General features: G+C 42.8%; 1 protein-coding gene across 2 annotated transcripts in view; it reads left to right on the top strand.

Moving 5' to 3' along the window:
* Positions 1-23,679, top strand: part of FIRRM (FIGNL1 interacting regulator of recombination and mitosis) — a 30,601-nt gene that overhangs the window by 3,147 nt on the left and 3,775 nt on the right. Inside the window, exons 4-21 of one of the 2 annotated variants that reach the window (XM_088673719.1) lie at positions 750-854; positions 4,823-4,963; positions 5,533-5,695; positions 6,000-6,084; positions 7,346-7,484; positions 8,466-8,546; positions 10,312-10,376; positions 11,521-11,669; positions 12,940-13,069; positions 13,496-13,682; positions 14,631-14,713; positions 15,103-15,154; positions 17,233-17,322; positions 18,390-18,575; positions 19,564-19,686; positions 20,652-20,747; positions 21,649-21,762; positions 22,700-22,798. In XM_088673719.1, the coding sequence (XP_088529845.1) occupies positions 750-854; positions 4,823-4,963; positions 5,533-5,695; positions 6,000-6,084; positions 7,346-7,484; positions 8,466-8,546; positions 10,312-10,376; positions 11,521-11,669; positions 12,940-13,069; positions 13,496-13,682; positions 14,631-14,713; positions 15,103-15,154; positions 17,233-17,322; positions 18,390-18,575; positions 19,564-19,686; positions 20,652-20,747; positions 21,649-21,762; positions 22,700-22,798 (2,088 nt within the window). Of the gene's footprint in view, positions 1-749; positions 855-4,822; positions 4,964-5,532; positions 5,696-5,999; positions 6,085-7,345; positions 7,485-8,465; positions 8,547-10,311; positions 10,377-11,520; positions 11,670-12,939; positions 13,070-13,495; positions 13,683-14,630; positions 14,714-15,102; positions 15,155-17,232; positions 17,323-18,389; positions 18,576-19,563; positions 19,687-20,651; positions 20,748-21,648; positions 21,763-22,693; positions 22,799-23,679 lie in introns of both variants that reach the window. The other variant, XM_035123570.3, reaches the window with a different exon arrangement.

Genomic DNA, 23,679 nt, shown 5'->3' with positions numbered 1-23,679 from the left:
ATTACAAACATAATGGATTTTTGAATGCTTCTCTGTGTGGTTAGATTATGGAAGTAGAAGAATTAAGCAAGATTTGAAAAGATGCTCAGTTATCTTGGAAGATTTGCAAGGCATTGTGAATTTGGATTTCTCCAGGGGTGTCTGTTATCTCTTTAAATGGAGGTTCTGTATTTGACTGCCATGGCTAATCACACTATACTCCCAGATTTTCTCTTGTACTTCTTAAAAGCCATCAAAGTTAATAATAACCATCCCAACATATGACAATGCTGTGCAATTTGGTTGCATTTAATATATACCGTAGAACACAGTGGAACCTCGGTTTATGAACACCTCGGTTTATGAATTTTCGGTTTATGAACACCGCGGACCCATCTGGAACGGATTAATTCACTTTCCATTACTCTCAATGGGAAAGTTCGCTTCAGTTTATGAACGCTTCAGTTTATGAACAGAATTCCGGAACCAATTACACCCATGCTTCCATGCTTCGGGTTAAGTATGCTTCAGGTTGAGTACTCCGCGGACCCGTCTGGAATGGATTAATCCACTTTCCATTACTTTCAATGGGAAAGTTCGCTTCAGTTTAAGTACTCCGCGGACTGTCTGGAACAGATTAACCCACTTTCCATTACTTTCAATGGAAAAATTTGCTTCAGTTTATGAACAGACTTCCAGAACCAATTGTGTTCATAAACCGAGGTACCACTGTATTATTTTAATTGAAATCTGCATTTTTCCCCTAACAGACAGTACAATTATTTGATCTTTTGATATATGAATTATCCCACCAAGCCACAAGAGTAACAAGCCAGAATGTAGAGTTACGTGAGACATTAAGAAACCATCTGCAGGTAAATCAAGTGGAATTAGAACTAACAACAGGAATGATACCAATTATATATATTTTCCACATTGTTGGCAATATTTTGGGAGGCAGTATACCAGCATATACATGGTAAATCATTTGAGGATTTGTGAGCATATGTTTGATTCTATTCTACAAAGGTTGAACTTGATGCTGCAACTGGTTTAGGTTTGTTGGAGATCCCTAGAGCAGGCATCCCCAAACTTTGGCCCTCCAGATGTTTTGGACTACAATTCCCATCTTCCCCAACCACTGGTCCTGTTAGCTAGGGATCATGGGAGTTGTAGGCCAAAACATCTGGAGGGCCGCAGTTTGGGGATGCCTGCCCTATAGCATGGTCAAATTACAGTGCCAAGGATGTCGGCAGCACCTGCAACAGTGAGACTCCCAACCCTCTGGAGTGATTCAAGAGGGTAGGAGTGGAAGGTACTGTATTTCATTGAGTCAGCTGCTACCTGCAGAATCACTATCAGAAAGCAGTACTAGGAGATTGTTACGAGGTCTATGGTTTTGGGGCTGCAGGGTCCCTTAAGAGTCCGTTTTGTCTCCTATGCTAGTTAACATTTATATGAAACCACTAGCAGCTGTCATCTGGGGATTTGCAACTTGGTGCCATCAGTATACTGATGGCAGATAGCTCTTTCTCTCTCCATTCCATCGGCATCAGGAGAGGCTGTGAAGATGTTGGACTGGTGTCTGGAAGCAGTGATGGACTGGATGGGGGCCAATATACTGAAGTTGAATTCTGATAAGACAGAGGTACTGTGGGTGGTGGTACCCAAGTCCAGGAATTAGGTGTAAGACCTGTTCTGGAAAGGGTTGCACTCCACTGAAAGAATATGTTTGTAGTTTTGGAATATCCTTGGATTGCAACTTGTTAGTATAATAAAATAGTATGGTCCCAAGTGACTTCTGTGGCAGGAAGCGCTTATGCCCAGCTTAGGCAGATTTGTCAGCAATGACTATGTCTGAACCAAGATAGCTTGACTTCAGTTATCCATGCCCTGATGACCTCCCACCTGATGATGATGATAGTTTATTACGGTCGAAACCAGCTTATAAAACACACTTGGGGTTACAATCCCAGAAGGAAAACAAACATTGTACAACAGCAAATTTAAAATTTATAAATGTGATAAGCGTATAGACACTTAAAAACTTTGAGATAAGCTACCGCAGAGAAATGACCCAGAATCACCCGAGGAACTGAGTTTGGGGGTTTTCTTAATGAACTAGTTTGGATCGTGGGGTGGTCTGCGCCTACAGATCTGTACACAGAATCTGGCGACCATCCAGGTCGTCTTTTGATCTTTGCCTTTACAGGAGAAGATCAAAATTTTGCTTCTCTGGGAGGTCAGCGAGCCTCGACAGCAGGGGATCAATGGTCTCTATAAAAGGGACATCTAAAAAATAAGTGCTCTGGGCTTCCTATCTCCCCCAATGAAGAGGCGCAAATTCTCTGAGCATATGGGACTTTTTAAAAGGATCCTTCCAGGACAGGCGAGGGCAGAGCCGAGCTTCTGATGAGAGTAAAAGCCCTTCTTGCATTTTTGGATACAAGAAAGAAGAGATATGCTGCCGGTGCGGCTATATCTCTCTCAATTTCTCCAATTTTATAGTTGGGGCACCCTGAGCAGTCCTGTTGTCTCTCGGTGTCTGATTCTTTGCCTAACCGTAACTTTTGTTTGGCCCAACCGCAGACTTAGAAGGGCTTGAGGGGCAAAACCCAGTTCAGGACTGCTGTCTCCCAGCCTGACTGGAACTGGTCGCAGAGGATCAGTGGGGCTATTCCTCGGGGGAGCAGATTCAATGTCAGCCATTTGTAGATTGATGTTAGGCAGATACAAGCCTCCACTCTCATCATCCCTGTTTCTAGTCTGACCCATGCGTTTGAAACACATCGCCCTCCCACCTGGAATACTGTAATGGAGCTACGCTTAAGGACGATCTGGAGGCTGCAGCTAGTGCAAAATGTGGCTGCTAGACTTTTAAATGAAGCCTAATAGAAACATGTGCCACTGTTCCTGAAAGTACTGAACAGGCTGCCTGTGAGCTATTACCGTGTTTCCCCCTTTTTAAGACACCGTCTTATTACTTTTTTTTCTCAAAAAACCACAGGGTGGCTTATTTTTGGTGGGATGTCTTACTGGTACCGGTATTTTTATTACGAGTCTGAGGGAAGGGAGGTGTGTGCGTCCCTGGTGCAGCCCTCTCTCCCCGGCCCTGGGATGTTCGCGAAGGGCTGCTCTCTCTCTCCTCCAAGGTGGGGACTCACTTAATAGCAATCTGCTACACTGGAGCTTCTTAAATCTAAACCAGTATAATGGAATCTATCTGTGTGATACAGTCCTAGCAGTAGCCTATACCTAAAGCAAGTAAGGATCTCTACCAGCCAGCTGCCCAAGACTGCAAGACTGTCTGAAGTTCCAACAACATAGCACTTTGCAGTGCTATCACTGATAGCAAAGAAGCTACCTGCTGAGAACAAAGAAGCCAGCTAAGCAGCAATTAAGATTGCTGACTTGGTAAATGGTAGCAATTGAGAAGCAATTGAGCCAGCGAGGTGAGGAAGCACGTGTTGTTAGGACCGGCAGTTTAACTTTTGTGTAAAGCAGCGTTTAGCAGCTCCTTTTAGCAGCTCGCAAACAGCGAAGGAAAAAGTCCTTAATAAATAAATAAAAGTCCCCAAGGCAAGGACTGCGATCCAGACTACTTACAAATCCTTAAAGGGGCAGCTCCACAGACAACCAAGCAGCATAAGGTAGAAAGAAAACTGCAGCAGGATTTTTAAAAGGCTGCTTTATGCCCGGTAAAAGCAATGAGACAACAATCAGACACGGGAGATTCCCGTTAAGAGGAAATCAACGTGCATTGAATGGAAGGGAATTTAGGGAAAGGTGGGGGGAAGCGAGAGGTGGGCTGTGTGTGTGTGTGTGTGAGAGAGAGAGAGAGAGAGAGAGAGAGAGAGAGAGAGAGAGACGCAGGGGGGGGGGAGAGAGACAGACGCGCGCACGGAGGTCTCTCCCTAAAAGGGAAAACAGCCTTTGCATTCTTCAATCGCCCCTCTTTTCTTCCTCGTGCCTTCATCTCCTCCCCACCCCACTTTTCTCCCCTTCACCAAGTAGAGCTTACACAGCTTGGCTAAAAAAATGCTCTCAGAAACGGGGAAGGGAAATCACAAGGCTTCGGCAGCCAGCAGCTACGGCTGTTCGGTGCATTTTTACAAGCTTTTAAAGGAAATACGTGTCTGTGGAGCGACAGCAAAATGGGGAGAGATTTTTAAGGGGGGAGTTGGCTGGCAGGAGGGGGGTTATTGCTAGTGGGTGAAGGGTCTATCAGTATGTCTTATTTTCGGGGTATGGCTTGTATCGCGCAATTGCTTAGAAATCCTGCTATGGCTTATATAATGACTACGTCTTAAAAAAGGGGAAACACGGTAGGCCCATTTCAGGGTATTAAGACACAAAGCTCTGAGTAGCTTGGGACCTGAATACCTCCCCTATTATCAACCATCTTGGACCCTACAAGATCCAAGACCTTGTTGGTAGTGCCACGACAGGGGGCTGCCTCTGGCGTTGTCAGAGCCTTCTCTGTTATGGTTCTCTTTGTGGATTGCCCTCACTGTTGTCTCTCTCCCTCATTATTGACTTTCAGGAGAAATTTAAAAGCATTCTACTGCTGTCACTATTGCCATGTAGAGGAAGAGGAGTGTCTGTGGACACAGTGCGACTTGCCTCCCCTCCCCTCCCTCTCTTTGGACCTGTGGCAGCAATAGTATTAAGGCAGGCTGCAATGCCATAGCCACTTGATTGCTGAGCTTAAGCCAGGCCAGTTTTTCAAACAGTTTGAAAAGCTGGTTGCAATGGTGGGAAAGAAGCCAGTTTTGATTTGTGTTGAATTGTTGTTTATATAACCTCCATTGATGCTTACAATAATAAAATTTTTGTCGTACAGACTTTGGTACATGTGTTGGAAGCATTAACAGGGTCTGTGCGCCACATCTGTACTGTACAGGATGTTGTGCCCTTAGAACACGTCTACAGTCTTCCCTCTTCCATTCTTCATGTAATCAAGAACACATTTGTACACTGCAAGGTTGGTGAACTTCATAGTTAGTACTATTAATTAAATTTCTATACTGCCCTGATAGCCTTGTGCTGTCAGTGGAAAACAACCCTTTAGATAATTGCCAACTATATTCTCACAGGGTATAACAAGGTTATTAGAGAATTAGTAACTTGGTGCAAACAATTTTCCAGTGTTTGTCTGTTTCCATTGAAATCGATATTGAAAAAGCCTGAATACAGTTTTGTTCAATAAATACTATCCTAATACGCACTAATACTTTTTAAGGATAATTTCCAGAGGGGAGAACCTCTGGTGTTAGTATGCTGCAGCAAAAAAACCCAAACACCCAAAATGTATATTATGCCAAAGTAAGGCATTTGCTTGTCTATAAGGTGTCGCAAGAAACTCTGTTGTTTTATCTGGGATAAATTCTGGAATACATCTTGTATAGTATGTAGTGAGATCTGGTATTTAGTGCTTAGCAGCTACAGATAATATGAATAGAGAAATGACCTGGTTCATGAATTAGTTACTCCCACCACTGATCTATGCAATGTGTTCACTTTCTCTCCGTTTGTTTTTTTATTTTGCTACAGAATAGTGAGTCATTGTACAGCGAGTGTCTCCACTTGTTTTCGGATTTACTCCAGTCTCTGTTTAAGGAGGCCTATGCTTTGCAAAAGCAGTTTATGGAACTGCTTGAGATGGTATCTGTGAACTCCTGTGCTGCTGAAGACAGCATAGCAATTATAGCATCAGGTGTGTATGCAAACCATGCACTTTAAAGCAAACCACTCTCCCAAATGTATAAACTCCTACCACATACCTATTCCCTTCTGTTAAAGTTGGTGTTCCTCATCAGTCCAGGATGATCTGCTTCTCAAATTCAGGGCTAAATGTGAGATGAAAGCAATTAAAAGTGCAGCTATCACTTTACTACTATATTGTGAACATAGGGAAATGGTGGTCTTTGTTGAACTGAATGATCTTCATTGTATTGAACGGTTCGCTATGTTATATGCTGAACGTACCTTGCATTTACTTTTTGTCCTTTGCTCTACAGCTGTTCATACTTTGCTGGAGATCTGTTCTGCTATTTCCAGCATAGATCATGCACTTCATGCAAACACATGGAAGTTCATAATCAGGTATGTTTTTACTCTATTATTGCTATCTGTTATATAATCTAAGTAGATTATATGAGCTCTGCATCAAATTGTGATATTGAAAATTCTATATCTAATCCAGCTTGTTACACATAATATGGACTCAGATTGGACTGACAGCAGCCCCTCCATTGTGCAGAATGCTCTGCAGAATTAGAAACAATAGATCAGAACGGATCAATATAATAAAAATGAATTTTTAGTTTCAAATTAGTTAAACGGTACATGATCACACTAAAGGGCTATTAAGCCCCAAAATATCTCCTTTACAGTATACACTGAGATCATGGCTTTAAAATCTGAGAAGGAATGAATCATTTAGATTTAAATACTTAATTAAAAAATACAACAGAGTACTGAGCCATTGTATTGCTTGAATGCAGTGGTGAGATGGATGAGGGAAAACAAGCTAAGCTTGAATCATGGCAAAGTGGAGGCACCGTGGGCGAGTAGTTATCATGTCTGAGAAATTAGTGAATTGCCTACCCTGGATGGGGTTGCACTCCCCCTGCAAAGGAGCAGGTTTGCAGTCGGGGGTTGTTTCTGGATCCAGCTCTGTCACTGGTGGCTCAGGTAGCCTCAGTGGCTAGAAGTGCCTCTTAAAAACTGCAGTTGGTTTGACAGCTACAGCCATTCTTGGACTGGTAAAGCCTTGCCATGGTAGTTCATGTGTTGGTTGCTTGAAGACTGGATTACAACAATGTACTGGTGTGGGGTTTCCCTTGCACTTGCACTTGAGCTGGAAGCTGCAGTTAGTATGGAATGCTGGAGCATGATTGCTGACAGGAGTGTGACCTTTCAGTATGTAACACCTGGGCTTGGAGGTCTGCGCTGGTTGCTGATTTGCTGCTGGGCCAAGTATATAAAGCCCTTAACTACTTGGGACAAGTTTACCTGTGAAGATTGCACCTGTTTACCTGTGAAGGTGGCACTATAGCAGGTGCCACATATTCCCCATTCCCCATTTGTAACTTCTAACAGGCCACTGTGGCAGCCAGCTACAACCTCCTCCACAGCACTCCATTTCCAATTCTGATTTTCCCCCAACGGATTCTCAACATTCTTGACTACTGATTTAGGGGTGGGAGTGCCCCGTTTGCTTCTCAGAGGTCCTGTGTTGACTGTTTCAGTTGATACCCACCATCTGAGTTAATGAGAGTAATTGGATGTGTGTGTGTGTGTGTGTGATGGTTCTAATAGCCTGTTGACAATTTGAGAATTGTCACAAGTTTGTCCCTTTCAGGCAAAGTCTCAAGCACAAATCTCTGATAAAGAACAGCTTGAAGCATTCCGATATACTCAGTGGCCTTTGTGAGGATATCCTGTTTTCTTTCCAGTCTTGTTTGCAGCTGGCTGAGCAGATGAAGCGGTCTGGAACAGAGGTGAATATGACTTTTAGGCATATTGACCTTGGGATGAAGTTGACTTCCATAGTATTGTGATTAAAGTTGCAAGGACGTGAACTTCTGAGAGCTTTAGACAGGCCACAGCCATAGTTTATGTTTGGGCAGCACACAAACTATTTAGAACCATAGAATCCTAGCTTTCCTTTTGGCCACTTTTTAGTAAATGGCAGGGATGGACAAAAACCTCTTCAGATATCTCTATCTCAGGAGCTAAAGGAACACTTGCTCCCCTAATGGTGAGCATCATGTAGACTGTCACTTTATTGGGCTACACACAGCTTGTTGCTGTTCTCCAGTGCAGTAATGTATCTAGGGCTTGATGAGAAAATTTGATAGAGTCATAGCTGGGGGGGGGGGAGGATTCCTGGATGGAAGCCAATCGTGTCGAGTAAGCACTGGTATAAGATCTGTTGTGCAGGCAGTAAGATGCCTGAAAATGGAAGGCGAGTAAAACATCAGAAAGCCAAATTAACTGTTTTTCAGAATTCCCAAGGACACATCTCAAATTATACATGCAGCTAAAATGCAGTTATACCTCTTCATGTTGTGTTTTTTCGGGTTAAGCACGCGGCAAACCTGTAAGTGTTTACTTCCGGGTTTCAGCGCCGGCGCAGAAGCGTTCTGTGCCGTTCGCGCATGCGCAGAAGCGCTACTCTAGTTACAGACTTTTCAGGGTGTGAATGACACCCCGGAATGGATCGTGTCCGCAACCAGAGGTACCACTGTAAATTTATTGGCAATTGTACCATAGCTTCTATGTATAAACAGGTTCCCCCCCCTTATGTTGAACGTCCATTGAAGCACAGGCCAGGGAATAAAATAGCCAGAACGTTACCTCACTGGACTGGCCTTTCAGTGCTGGGATAGGGCAGAGAGGTGAGGCATTTCTGGTATAAGTGTTCTAAAACACTGTTGAATGCTGTCCATTTGAGCTTTGATTTCTTCCCTTTCAAATAGGAGAGCATTGACTGCAAGTTGTTCCAAAGGACAGTCAAGCTGTGTAGATTCTTGGCCAATTCCCTGGTGCACTACACCAAGGTGAGAGATAGAAACTGGGTTCACTGATGCAAAATATATGTTTGACTTGAATATGCCTTATTTACTGTAAAATATTCTGTCTAACTTGGAAAATGTGATACCATATGTAAAAAGTAATTGGCAATATTCCATCTGTATTCATCAGAATCATTGCTTGTCATGTAGGGCTTAATTTGTGCTGTCTATATTATACATTAGATATTGTTAACTACAGACTCTACTTAGCCATGAAGTTTGTGCTCAAAGCTGTGTCTAAAGAACGATACCTTTTCCGTTTGTCATACCTGTCCTCTTTGTATTGTACAAATTGCACAACTCTTCTAGTCTGCAGTTATAGAAGTCTCTTTCTATTAAGTGAGTGAACATCATCTTTCTTTTTCACCCCTACATCCTTTGTGTCAATTTGCAAATGTTTTGAGAAGAACATCACTTGACGTACAGAATCAAAAATGGTGTTTGTCCCAGAAGGAATTTAGATTTGCTACCCATTTTTTATTGTTGGTATTTGTACTGTTCCCATGTTTTGTAACAGCCCTTGTACCACAGACAGATAAAATGGTTCACTAATGATATCTGAATCAAATTTCCTTCCTTAGCGGCAACTCCTGGAAGAGCAGTTTGTTTTTGGTGTTTTGCAGAAAGTTTTAACATTTGTCTGAAATGCTTTAGGAATTTATTTGGTTCTTAAATCACAAGTATTTGCTGTGATTGCATTGTCCATCTGTAGTTGTTAAGAGTTTAGTTAAGTCAGCATAGTATTTTTGTGTTATATCCCATGTTATGCTTCCTTTTTTCATGAATAAATGTTTTTTTGTTTTGTTTAAGGTTATCAGTTTTGCCCTGGGTTTAGTAACTTTAGCCTGTTTCACCCTACTTTTATCCACTTAGAAGAGTGAATTAAATTTGATTTAAAAATATGTAAAACAGATTTTTAATTCTTAATTTATTTTGATTTTTTACTTAAAGCAAACATCTCTTTTAAAAATGTATTGACTTAAAAGGAGATCTGAATTTCATACAAGCGCTTTAGTCCACACTAGTGTCTTAAAGCTGAGCAATGGGTATCCATGAGACTGAATTAAAGGCTGCTTTTCCAGGTAAAAAAATAACCAAGAGTGGTACTGTATATCACTTATGGGGTTAAGCACAACTGTGCATCCTATAAATATCCATTCAGAAGTAAATCCAATTGAATTAAAAAGTGTTTATACCCCAAAAGTGAGTACAGAATTGTAGCCTATACAGTACAGTAAGTCTTGTACTAGTGTGTATTATCTTTTGAACAAAGTTCCACTCTGCTTAGAGGGACTTCCAGATGTGTATAGACAGGATTGTAGCATTGCAGCACATTCCTATACACAAAAGTAATTGTAGCCTTTTATTTCAAGTAAGTTGTTTTGCTTAATATCCTTGTATGTGCATACAGAGCAAAAAGAAAAGAAAAGTATAAAATATACATGAGTTGCAGGGGTAAAAAAATTGAATTATGCTCCTAGATTGTTTAAAGGCTCTGCTTACTTGCAAGAATTGTATGTAAAGTGCGGCTAAAAAGTATATTTAAAAAATTGCAACATTAATTCCCCAAAAGGTCTGAACCTACAATAAAGATACAGATAAAATGACTAAAATATAATAATATATTATCTCATCTATCCAGAATGATGCAAAGTTTCAGCTTATACAAGGGAATAAAAGGCAGTGGAGATATAATTATATATTAATGAATTTTAAATTTTAAAAGTATTTTAAATTGTTGGCTTTACAGGAGTTCACTCCTTTCCTGGCGGAATCCTGCTGTCAGCTACATCAAACATACCTTCAAATATACAGGTAAGTGGTACCCGATAATTAATTTGGTTTTTTTGGCATAATTATTATGTCATTAGTGTTTTCTGTACCTGAGCTTGGAAGTAATTTGAAAGCTGCCTTCCTGGTATGGCAGTTTGCAAATAGTGGGTTCCAAACTCATGATGACTGAAGACTGATGTCCTAGCATCTGTCAGGAGTTCGTGCAGGAGCCGGGCCCTGGGACCAGCAGGGCTTTGCAGGATTGGGATCCTTTTCGGCTTGTTCCGGAGAGGCAGGGTGCGGCCGCACAGGTGAGGCCACTGTCAGGAGTTTGTGCAGGAGCAGCGGGGCTTTGCAGGACTGGGATCCTCTTTGGCTTGTTCCGGAGAGGCAGGGTGCGGCCGCACAGGTGAGGCCACTTGGTATTCGCTGCACCTGGTGGCAAGAGCCGGCAGGGGATATAAGGCCAGCATTTCTCCTCAGCTCTTTGCCACAGCACTCTCTGCCTCGCCGTGTGCCTCCTTACCTTTTGACCGTGACTTCGTGCCTTGACCCTCGGACTGTGACTTTGTGCTTTGACCCTCGGACTGTGACTTTGTGCTTAGACCCTTGGACTGTGACTTTGTGCTTAGACCCTCGGACTGAGACTTTGTGCTTCGACCTTTGGACTGTGACTTTTTCCCTTGTGCTTCTTGACCCTTGGACCTCTGCTCCCTGGACATTTGTGCCTACCATCTTGCCCCCGGTCCCGACGCTCCTTGCTGGGACTTCGCTCGTAAACAGCCCGGACCGTGACAGCATGTACCTGCAATAGCCCCATTTCCTTCTGTATCAAGGTCTGTGCCACACAGTGTCATAGAATCGTAGTGTTGGAAGGGACCCCTAGGGTCATCTAGTTCAACCCCTTGCGATTCAAGAATCTCAGCTAAAGCATCCATGACAGATGGCCATCCAACCTCTGCTTTAAAACCTCCAAGGAAGGAGAGTCCACAACCTCTTAAGGGATACTGTTCCCACTGTTGAACAGCTCTTAAATGAATGTCACGCATACTATATGAACATAATTAAAGTGTGTCTTGTCTTAGCTCCACAGAGTTTCTGCATTATTTTGAACTTTAGGAATTCATGTTTAGTGCTCTTCAGAGTACAAGTGATACATGAGGCATTCTGTATTCTTTCCTGACAGCAAATTTCCTCCAAGTCTTTATGCTCCAACGATTTCTAAGTCTCATCAGGATGAAATAGCAAGGGAATTCCTCGTGACGCTGGACTCTCTCCTACCCCACCTGCTCTCTTTTAGGCCTTTCCTAGAAGTGGCGTTAAGTAAAACTTCAGGTAAGCTTAAAGGCCCTGACGAGGTTAGTACTGCATTCTCTTGCAGCAGAGAACTGGGTGGAGAATTCTGATGGGCCCTGCAAGCCAGGCGTTTCTTCCCACTAGTCGGCTGCAAGAATAAAAAAATTCCACAGTAGCAATACTGCACAATCAGACCAAAGTTACAGTGGTACCTCTACTTACGAATGTTTCTACTTACGAATGGAGCTCCGTCCGCCATCTTGAATGCGGTTTAGATAGGATTTTTTCTACTTACGAATTTTTAGATAGGGTTGCTTCGACTTACGAATTTTTTCTCCCAATGCATTCCTATGGGATTCGACTTACATTTTTTTTCTACTTACATATGTGCGTTCGGAACACATTAAATTTGTAAGTAGAGGTACCACTGTACTTATTAATAACTCAGCTTTGTTCAGGTCATAAACATTATTATTATTATTAGATTCATTTCATGGCTTTAGAATATTCTTCCCATTCTAATTTTAAAAGCTAATCTTTCTTTTTCATATGTAAAATTTTATATTCTTATTAAAGGCTTAATTTCTCTTAATAACATTTTTATTTGTTTAGTTATAAGCCATAAACTTTTTGCAGGTGCCCCATAATACTTGTTTGGCATTTGTAAGAGATTGATCTTTTAGTGTGGCAGCACTCACTTTGGAACTCCCTGCCTATTAATATCAGGCAGCTGCTTTCACTGTACAGTGGTACCTCCGGTTACGGATGGGATCTGTTCTAGAGGCCCAGCCGTATCCCGAAAATTTCGTAACTGGAGGACTGCTTCTGTGCACGCTTGAGCGAGAAACCCACTTCCGCGTTTGCCGCGGCCATAACCCAAAGATTCCGTAACGTGGAGGTTACGCAACACGAGGTACCACTGTATTCTTCTTTGGCACCTTCTGAAGACATTTTTGTTTAGGCAAACCTTTCCAACATGTGCAGTGTTCCATGTGTTATCATTCATTTTAGCTTATTGTTGGTTTTCATTCATTTTGAATAGTTGTTTTTTAACTATTTTTACTGATAATGTTATTGTTTAATGCTTTTTGCAAACTGCTTTGAGGTTTTGTTACAATCAAGTAGTATATAAGCAATGTATAAACATTAAATAAATAAAACAGATAAAAATTACAAAGACAAATGAGTTTTAAGTACATGGTTGTAGATTTCCAGATTTATTCAGACATGAGAGCTCCATATACATGTAAGCTTGCTTTAAAAGTTTTCACTTAAAAAACGTTTTTTCTTTTTTTAAAAATGACTTCAGATCTCTCTCCTGAGCTGCATTTTCCACAATGTCGTCTTCTGCTTTCTGTAATGGACAAGTTGCCATCCCAGCCCCAAGATGTGCAAGCTCTTTGGAACACTGGAAGTCAGTTACCAGAGGAGATTCCCAGGTAATTCATTGCTGCTGTAGTAAATTAATATTAGTAGGGAAGCATTTTTGTGATTAACATACTTGGTGTTGCCATCCTCAGGTTGTTTTGAACATGTTTTATAAAAAGATTTGTTGTATTGAGTGAAGGGTTTAGTGAAGGTCAGCATGATTAATTCTAAATAGAATTTCCTCAGTATTGTCAATTGACTGTATTATGGATAGTTCTTGCCAGATTTAAGATGCTTACTTCTGTTAGGCATACATCACTGAGAGTAGACTTTTGCAACATCTGGAAATCTAGCAGTCAGTAGCATAAAATCCACCCAGCACAATTTAGGGCTGCACTATCTCTATATTATTCGTTTTAGTGATGCATGTTGGATTGTTGCAAAGAGTTAGCTTTAGGTAAGAGGAAGTAATCCTGATGTTCTCCATTTCTCTGTAGAGTCTCCTTGTTTGCAGCCCTCTTCCTCAGTCTTCAGCAATGTCCTGGAGAGCTTTTTCTTCCTGTTTGTTTGCCAGCAGCAATGGGGACAGGGCAAGCTGAGGATCATGTCACCTTTTACCACTATGTCTGTGTCCATTTGTGTGCCTTTATCACATCCCTCTCGGTTTCACATTTCCATCTACTGGTAAGGAGAAGTATTGTAAGACAAGCCCCATCTGCTGACTTGGAGCAGCTGGTGGATTTTAAAACCAAGATTTCCAATATAAGTCATTCTTCTCCACTGCATATCTTACCATATAATAAAACCTTAAGATGACCTCTGTTTGTGTAGCTGCCACAGGCTAGCTACAGAGGATCAGTCCAGGGTGGTCCTCTCCTGCCTTTCCATCTTTGCTGCCACTGCCATGGAATGGGGGAGAAAGTCTCCCTTTGTCCATTCATTCTTCCACACTACTGCCTTAAGAGTCTCTACCCTGGAAAGAAGAGAATGAGGGGTTTGTCCTCCCCACTTCTGGAAGTTCGAGCTGTGGGAAGGGGTGCGTTGGTGGAGTTGCACAGGGAGTGGGAAGGGAGTTTGTTGAGGGGCAAAGGAAGTGGGGAGGAGAGTCTGCAAGGGGCAAAGGCAACTATCTGTAAGGCAACTATCTGTAAACAAGCAATAAACGTCCATAAAAATGGTGAATGTACTTACTTTCCAAAATACGTTTTATCTTAAACAATTGTAAGCACAGTAACGTTACGATTGATTTTGACTGCTCTATGACTAAGCTCTTTAGCAATGAAACGTCTTGATGACCGGAACGATGTCAGAGCACTGAACCACTAGTGGACTCTTTTTTACTGCATTTGCAATTGTTTAAGATAAAACCTATTTTGTAATGAAACTGCTTTTGCCATTTTTATGGATGCTTATTGTTTATTTACAGATAGTTGCCTTGGTGATCTTATCTTGAGACAGTGCGCAGGCATACCACATGGAGCTGGTAGTCAGCTGCCCCGGACACAACTGACCTGTGCCTCCATGGACAGCTTTGTTTTTTCTTGTTAGTTGGTGGGATGACAATAAACAGCAGTTGTAACTTCTTTCTAAGCAACTTTTTGCCTGTGTATACATGTGTCTGTTTTCTTTCAGGAATGCTCTCTGCTGGAGGCTGTACTTGGTTCTAACACAATCACTGATCTCCTGGCTATGGATGTTTGGTGCTTCCTTGCCCGGTAAGAAAAAAAGAAATCCTTACAGCATATTAAAACAATAAAACAACAGCCGGGCAATGTTCCTCCGGACTCATGAGGAGCCTCTTTAGTAGGGCTGGATGAGTCTGGGCCCCGCCCCCTAGGCAGTAGGACAAGAAAAAAAATTACGTTACGTACAGATACCACTTTTTCTTCAAGAAAGATAGAGTATCATACAGGGAATTTCTTTTCTCCCCACAGTAAACTTTTTAAGCTGAGAGAGAATGACTTGCAAGAGCTATGCTGATAGGTGCCATGACTAAACAGGGATTTGAACCCAGGCCTTCCCAGTTCAAGGTCAACACAGACTAGCACCCCAAGGAGAGATCTGCTGCCTCACTTGTTCATCTTGCTCTTTTTTCTTCTCCCAGGTATGGAAGAGCGGACTTGTGTGCTCATCATGCTTTTATAATAGCACATTTGGTAAGCAGAACGTGGTTTGTTTATAAGCAGAGGTATTTTAGCAGAGCAGAAAATGTAACATAGCACAACATGAAGTTTACATAGCTGCAGATTGTGACCCCAGGCCTCTTGAAGACTATGGGAAAATCTGTTTTACAAAACAGGGGAAATGCTCAGCCCACCCCCCATTTCCCGATGTGTTTGTATTGTTGTTGTTGTTGTTTAGTCGTTTAGTCATGACCGACTCTTCGTGACCCCATGGACCAGAGTACGCCAGACACTCCTGTCTTCCACTGCCTCCCGCAGTTTGGTCAGACTCATGTTGGTAGCTTCGAGAACACTGTCCAGCCATCTCATCCTCTGTCGTCCCCTTCTCCTAGTGCCCTCCATCTTTCCCAACATCAGGGTCTTTTCCAGGGAGTCTTCTCTTCTCATGAGGTGGCCAAAGTATTGGAGCCTCAGCTTCACGATCTGTCCTTCCAGTGAGCACTCAGGGCTGATTTCCTTCAGAATGGATAGGTTTGATCTTCTTGCAGTCCATGGGACTCTCAAGAGTCTTCTCCTGCACCATAATTCAAAAGCATAAATTCTTCGGTGATCAGCCTTCTTTTGTATAAGGTAAAGGTAAAGGGACCCCTGACCATTAGGTCCAGTCGTGACCGACTCTGGGGTTGCGTGCTCATCTCGCATTATTGGCCGAGGGAGCCGGCGTATAGCTTCCAGGTCATGTGGCCAGCATGACAAAGCTGCTTCTGGCAAACCAGAGCAGCACATGGAAACGCCGTTTACCTTCCCGCTGTAGCGGTTCCTATTTATCTACTTGCATTTTGACGTGCTTTCGAACTGCTAGGTTGGCAGGAGCTGGGACCAAGCAACGGGAGCTCACCCCATCACAGGGATTCGAACCGCCGACGTTCTGATCAGCAAGCCCTAGGCTCAGTGGTTTAACCACAGCACCACCTGGGTTCTTTTGTATAATAAGGGCTAAATATTAGTTTTGTAATATAGGCGCTGTGGTTAAACCACTGAGTCTAGGGCTTGCTGATCAGAAGGTCGGCGTTTCCATGTGCTGCTCTAGTTTGCCAGAAGCGGCTTTGTCATGCTGGCCACATGACCTGGAAGCTATACGCCGGCTCCCTCGGCCAATAATGCGAGATGAGCGCGCAACACCAGAGTTGGTCACGACTGGACCTAGTGGTCACGGGTCCCTTTACCTCTACCTTTAATATAGCAGTATTTAGTCAAATTTAGTTTGAATTTAGTCAAAATGCAGTGAAGTTAGGGGATGATTATATTCTTTCTTTCTTTCTTTCTTTCTTTCTTTCTTTCTTTCTTTCTTTCTTTCTTTCTTTCTTTCTTTCTTTCTTTTGCCAGCTTGATTCTCTCATTATATATTTTGAAATATTTCCACCCCATGTCTTCAGCCAAACATGGATTCCAAGGAAATGTACATACAAAATTAATTATCAACACTGTTTTAAAATAAACAATAGCACAATAAAATCTGGGAATCATGTCATATTCAATCATTTTAAACAAGCCTAAATATGTTCATGGTGCTTTCTTCAGGAGATGCTTGGTTGTTCAGCTTTGCTTCATTTTGATAAGCATTTTTCTCTAGGTCTGATTACCTAGTGACGGGGAATTAATTTGTTATTTATTTTTACCTTCCTCTTTAGTATGTGGTTTGGCTCATTTGTTTGAGCTATCTGGATGGTTTTAACAAACAAATGCTGGCCTTGATATGCCACTCTAACATGGTGCCACTTTGATTAATTCCTAATTTTAGGCTTGTTGTAACAGAATAATTTGTGTGGTACAGGCTACTCTGAAGTAGTTTAGGAGGGACACACAAATGGGTGCAAATGGTATTTCGTTAATACAGACATCTGGCTGTGGTCAAGTGGAGAATCAGTAATGTTAAAAAAGGAATATGTAAGTAATGTTGGACTTGCTGTTACTTAAAATAGGACCCGGGGTACGTATAGCTATAGGTTCTGCATCAAAACTGTTTTCTTTCTAAAAAAACCAAACAAACATGCTTAGATGTTGCTAAATTGTTAGAATTTTGTGACCTAATAATTTCTTGCCCTATTCAGATAAAAGCTTGTCCTGCAGAGCATTTTCAAGTTTCTCAGCTTGGAGTCCTGCTGAGGCGTCTGCTCTTCCTAATGACTGCTGATCACCAGGCAAGTACTGCCAAAAAGGTTATTTATTGATTCCAACTGTACCCCATCTTTCCTTCAAGGAACTCAAGGTGGTAAGCACTTTTTGTTTAGTAAAAGATGAGCCATATGTTTCAACTTGCTTTGTTAGAACCAGAACAATTTTTTAGGGCTCATTCAAATACTACACTCACCATAGGAAGGTGGTCAAAGATGTTTCTTTTTAGTGGCCTCCACTCATTTTGTGCGATTAGATTAATCTTACCATCCAGAAGGTCTCCCTTTCAACTGCTGCACTGAATGTGCAGCCCAGGCATTTAGAGTTTTTCCTCATGGTAAAAGGCTTACAGCATGGGTAGGCAAACTAAGGCCTGGGGGCCGGATGCGGCCCAATCACCTTCTAAATCCTGCCCACGGACGGTCCGGGAATCAGCGTGTTTTTACATGAGTAGAATGTGCCCTTTTATTTAAAATGCATCTCTGGGTTATTTGTGGGGCATAAGAACTCGTTCATATTTTTTTCAAAATATAGCCCCCCGCCCCCAAAAGGTCTGAAGGACAGTGGACCAGCCCCCTGCTGTAAAGGTTTGCTGACCCCTGGTGTTCTGTGAAAACATTTTGGTGAGAGCCGTACTACCTGAATTTAGCCCAGAGGAATCATTGTGTGGAGTGTCTTTGCAATTAAACCTCTCAGGAATCTCCCTCAATACTAACTGAAGTTGTGCACCTGTCTGTTATGTAATTAAAGGGTAGACATATTTTATGGGTATTGTTAAGGTTTTCTGTGAACCGCCCAGAGACCTTTGGTATAAAAAATTCAATAATAATGATAATGATAATAATTAATTGTCTGTCTTGGAAAGAGAGTGGCTGAAGTCACATTCTGGTTTGGGGACTGGAGAAGCTGCTGGGATGGTTTCAGAGTCTAAACCTTGCCTTTGAGAGGGAGAAATACTTTCCTCTAGCCTGCCATCTTACTCTGTCATTCGACAGAAAGGATATTCTGTTTAGTTTATTACTTTCCTATATTTGGGAAACAGCTTATTGAACTCTCCTGTGCTCTTTCTGATGTTGCCTTCACCTCCTTGCAGGTGAGGTTCACCCAACAATTTCCTTCCAGAGAAACAGACAACCTGATATTGTGGCAGCATCTTTCTCTCCAGGCCCTGATCCCTCCCCTCAGGCAGCAAGTTGCTCATGAGCTCTTTGTGGCCGGATTTGCACAATGTCAAGAGTGGCTGAGCAGCAAAAGGTCTCTGGAGGAACTTCCACAGGTGGTAAGGAAAGGCTTGAATGAATTACTTCCGGATGAAAAACTCTGGTGAGGATTTTCTTGTCCTCTTTGGTTCTGTTATGGGCATGGGTCGGCAAACTAAGGCCTGCAGGCCGGATCAGGCCCAATTGCCTTCTGGATCCCGCCCGTGGACGGTCCGGGAATTGCCGCGTGGATTGCCAGCGCACACATTCTTTCCCTCTCCCTCACACGGCGGCACCGCCTCCTCCCTCCCTCCTCCTGGCTTCTCCGCACCCTGCCTAGAGGAGGAAGGGGGCTGGGCTTTGTTGGCGCCAGCAGCAGCAGCAGTGCTTGAGCGGCCGCCATTTTAAGCAGCCCCTCTCCGGAGCCCTTTCGCGCGCTGCTCATCGTGCCGCCAGCCCCTGCTGCTCGCAAGACACAGGTAAGCAGCCACCAGGGCTCGTCCAGTGCTGTGGAGAAGGGAGGGGAGAGTCGGTGGGCTTATAGGTCTGAGGGACAGTGGACCGGCACCCTGCTGAAACAGTTTGCTGACCCCTGGTTATGGGGATACCCACAAGTAAGCCCAGCTTTTTGCATCTTTGTGCTAATAGTATAATTTAGAGGGATATAACTTTTTGTGCCGAGTCTATCAATAGTTTGCATGACTGGGATCAAGTGTTGGTGCAAAGGATGCAGGGCTTCAGATTCCTGAGATTCAAGACTTGCACTTTAAAGAGAGAATGCATTTATTTTTTCCTTGCCTTTATAGTTGCAGAGGGAAGCCTGAAGGTGCACACACTTTTTCTGTTAAAACAAGGGTGCTAACTTGTGGCTCTCTGGATGTTGCTGGACTATAACTCCCACCACCGCAAACTACTGGTTAGCTGAGGTTGACAGGAGTCCCACTTCTGGAGAGACACAGGCTAGTCATCCCTGTGTCTAAATGCTTGCAGATCTAGATGGTGTTTCTAGTGATCAGAGATACAACAAGAAGTGTTCCTAGCTCCTCACAGCTCTTTCTTCTCCGTTAGAACACTGCTCTCTCTGCCTTGTTGTCCTTGTGCCAAACTGCTGGGAAGTCACTAGAGGTGGGACAGCAAACAGCACTTGTTGGAATTGTTGGCCAGTTCTTGGTAGTTCTACCTGCCACACAGGTGAGGAAATTCATTTCTCACTTCCTGCTGCTCCGTCTAGTTCTCCCTTCTCCACAAGTCCAATAATATGTCAGAACAGAGATAGCTGCAGTTTTCCTGTTCTTGTGGGAGGGCTATAGGAGGAGAAAGCAGAATTCCAGGAGAGAGAGAGAGAAGAAGAAGAAGATGATGACAACGACGGTGTTTTTTACAGGAGCAGGAACATGCAGTTTGCATCTTTCTTGCCATACAAATGACAACATTTAAGGTGTTGCTGACTCTTGCAATAGTACTAGTTCCATTATGTGCCAAAAGAGAGGGGTATTTTTGCCTTGTACCATATAGCCATAGAAACGGGCAAAGAAGTGTTTCCGCTTTGATATACAGCCATACCTCGGGTTAAGTACGCTTCAGGTTGAGTACTTTCAAGTTAAGTACTCCGCGAACCCGTCTGGAACGGATTAATCCACTTTCCATTACCTTCAATGGGAAAGTTCACTTCAGGTTAAGTACGGACTTCCGGAACCAATTAAGTACTTAACCTGAGGTACCACTTTACAGTACAGGGTGAATTTAATAATACTTCAGTGCAATATGAATTGTTGTTAACACTTGCTAATCATGTGTGAGATTTTTGGTACCTACAATCACCAAACATTGTGCTTTACTCTCATCTGGCAAAGACCCCAAAAGGGAACTGGGCTAGGAGGCAGCAGTTTGTGGTAGTTTGTAACAGTCCTCATATTTAGATGAAGCTGACTTCACACTTTCCGTCTGTGAGAGGAGTGCACCTTCTGTCAGCTTGAGTTTTGAGTAGATCAACAACACTGACTTCCTTAGCCAGACAGCCTTTCATGCTGCCGTGACAGAGGCAGGGCACAGCAGAATCATTAAACATTCACTTTGCAGTGGATCTTTACCTAGTTTAGCGAGCCAGAAATAGAGGACACTGTGAGGCTATAATATGCTCTTTTTGTCCAATGAAGGTCTCCAGTCTGCCCTGTCTGCAGCAGACCTTTAGCTTGGTGCTTCGACTCATGCAGTTCTTCATCCAAATATTGGAGCCTCAACTGCTAATTCAGGTAAGAAATAGTGTGATGAGCAGACTTGCCTTGCATACACAGGTGGGTGTCTAGCAAGGTACTTTTCACAGCTGATTGCTGCTAGTTATGACAGGTGTATCCACACATAATTTTTCTACCAGAGAATGATCCTGGTAAGCATAAGCCACAGTAGTACAAGAATGTCATGATCCTAGTTCCTGGCTATTTAGAAACCCTAGCCCTCATGAAGCAGAGCTACAGTTTGCTTCATAAGGTGTAATTATGAAGTTACAGCTGGTTTGCAACATACTCACAAAACAACCGCCTGCATCTTCACTCACAGATGTTCACAGTATAGTGAGAGGGAGGAAGAGTGTTTTGCCCCCTACATGATTTTAAGGGCCTTCAAACAGTGTTTTATATTTGGAGGCACATACCTCTTGCCCAGGCCCAATGCTGCCACAACACCTCTGGCCTGAATTTCCCCCACTTCCATCCTTTATTGGCCTATCTACTGTCAAGGCTAGAATTTGCCAATTAGTTGAGGTTGAGCATATTTAGCACCTGTGCATACTGCATAAACAATGCTACTCTGGTGAGGGTTGACGGATTTGGGAGAAGCAAACAGTGCCAGGAGCCTTCAGGGTTGGTCAGTGAAACAGAATTTCCTGATCATACTTTAAACTACAAGATTTCCTGTCCCACTACTATGTTGATTGTTTAATCTATTATTTCTGTTATAAAAGGTTGCTGTGCTTCTTTTGCATGCAGGCCAGGTTATATGAATTGTCACTTCGTGTTCTTGCATTTTAAACCCCTCTAAACCTTACTCCACCAATGTGTGTATGTAGCTGTATCTCACTGGATGAAACGGACCAAAAGAGCGTATATCATAATCTTAAAATGTGACAAAACTCTTCATTGTTTTCTCTTCCTGCAGATACTCACATTGCAAACTTCCCTCCTTCAACTTAATCCCCCAGATCATGTTCTCACTGCAATCTTAGATTGTCTCTCTTCAATGGGGGTTCCCATTATTCCACCAGATTTCCAGGTAAATTCACTAGAACAAGATTCTGTTCTTTCATTAACCTTCTGCAGGTGTCATTTACGGGTGAAAATAATGGCTGTAGTACGAGAACATTGAGACAATGTTTTTCAGTGGTGGCCACTGAGTAGCTAAGGCCCAAAGTACATTAATCATGAGAATGTCAAGTTCCTAATACTTTTAAGAAAGCCTACATGGAAAGCCTACATGGGTAATGAAAGGTACAGGGACTCCTTGATAGTCCCCTAGGGGTAGAAATATATCACTATTACATTATCCCTGGACTTGGTGATGTTCTTGCCCCTGAGTTTATTTTAGCCTGGAAATGCATTTTTACTTGGAATTTTCCATTTTTAAGTCACTTTCTTGACGCTTCTGTTGAATGGAAGTGGGTCAGTGTGACAACTGGACTTGGCATGTTGTGGGACGTTTTGCTGGTTTGATTTGGAGGGCTGGACATGCCTATTCGTCAGCAGAGTCCAGAGAAATAGTCATATCAGTCTGTTGCAGCAAACAAAAAATATTTTGGTATCTTAAGAGACTGACACATGTATTATGGCTTAAGTCAGGCATCCCCAAACTTCGGCACTCCAGATGTTTTGGACTACAATTCCCATCTTCCCCGACCATTGGTTCTGTTAGCTAGGGATCAAGGGAGTTGTAGACCAAAACATCTGGAGGGCCGCAGTTTGGGGATGCCTGACTTAAGTGCTTGTCTTCTATCTGATGCATAAACTGTAATAAAATTGTCAGCCTGTAAATTGTTACAAGATTCTTCGATACGTTTTCTCAGTAAAGGCTGCCATGAGCTTTTCATTATTGTCATTCTCAGTGGGGTATCTGGGCTGTCTTTAATTATGATTCCCAGGGAAATTATGAGAGGAGGGAAATATATAGGCTTAAAACACAAATGATAACTGCATTATTCACTTGTTAGGAGCAGGTTTTGTCCAAGCTGTCCTACCTGTTTTCTTCTTTGCTGGCCAACAGTAGCTGGTTGATTCATCAGCACGCCATAGAGGCATTCACACAGTTTGCACAGGTAAGTTGAAGTCCAGCTGTGGTTTCCAGTTTGGGGGAGAAATGCACATGATCCCGCTAAAATTAATTAGTTTTCAGCTCACTCTTAACACTCTTGGTGTCTGTAAAGGGCTCGATCCAGCTAAGTTTGGCTACAAGTAACTGAGCTCCTGGCATCCAGAAATTCCAGAGGAAAGTGTGCTGGTCCTCTGGTGGAAAGAACTGCCAGTAGCACACTCCCTCCCTCAAGTTCTCATTTGCACTGCAGTTTTGAGAAACGAGAAGCAGCAAAAAGTCTCTCTGACTTTTTCTTATCTTATCCAAACTGCAGTGTAGCGAGAGAAGAGCCCACAACTCTTCCAAAACCTTGCCACATGGTTTCAGGAAGATGCACTGTCTTCTGGAGTTTAGAGAAAATGAGAAACAGTAGGACAGGCATCCCCAAACTTCGGCCCTCCAGATGTTTTGGACTACAATTCCCATCATCCCTGACCACTGGTCCTGTTAGCTAGGGATCATGGGAGTTGTAGGCCAAAACATCTGGAGGACCGCAGGGTGGGGGTGCCTGCAGTAGGACAACCTGAAAAGATTGTAGGGATTTATTTCGTTCTGAGGTTTGGTGAAGTTGTTTTTTTCTTTGGGGGGGGGAACCCCAAAAGAAGCTAAAGTCTCTTCCACTATCTATCCCTTTGCTTTCTCCGTGTTCCAGGCCAAATGAGAAACACCCCTAGTAAGCAAAGCTAGGGTCTGCAGACCACTGCTTAACTCCCATCACATTCAGTGGTACTTAGCTAGATTAGATAAGATGCTTCTCTTTGGCTGGATAAGTAGTGTTAAGTCACAACATATTACAGATTAGTTTTTTCTGGATCTGTAGATGTTTGTGTTATTAAAGAGAAGAGA

The sequence above is a fragment of the Zootoca vivipara genome, chromosome 7, assembly GCF_965207765.1.
Source record: "Zootoca vivipara chromosome 7, rZooViv2.hap1.1, whole genome shotgun sequence".
Classification (NCBI taxonomy): Eukaryota; Metazoa; Chordata; class Lepidosauria; order Squamata; family Lacertidae; genus Zootoca; species Zootoca vivipara.
Note: the sequence above shows the minus strand (reverse complement) of the source record. Positions and strands in the feature narration are given on the sequence as shown.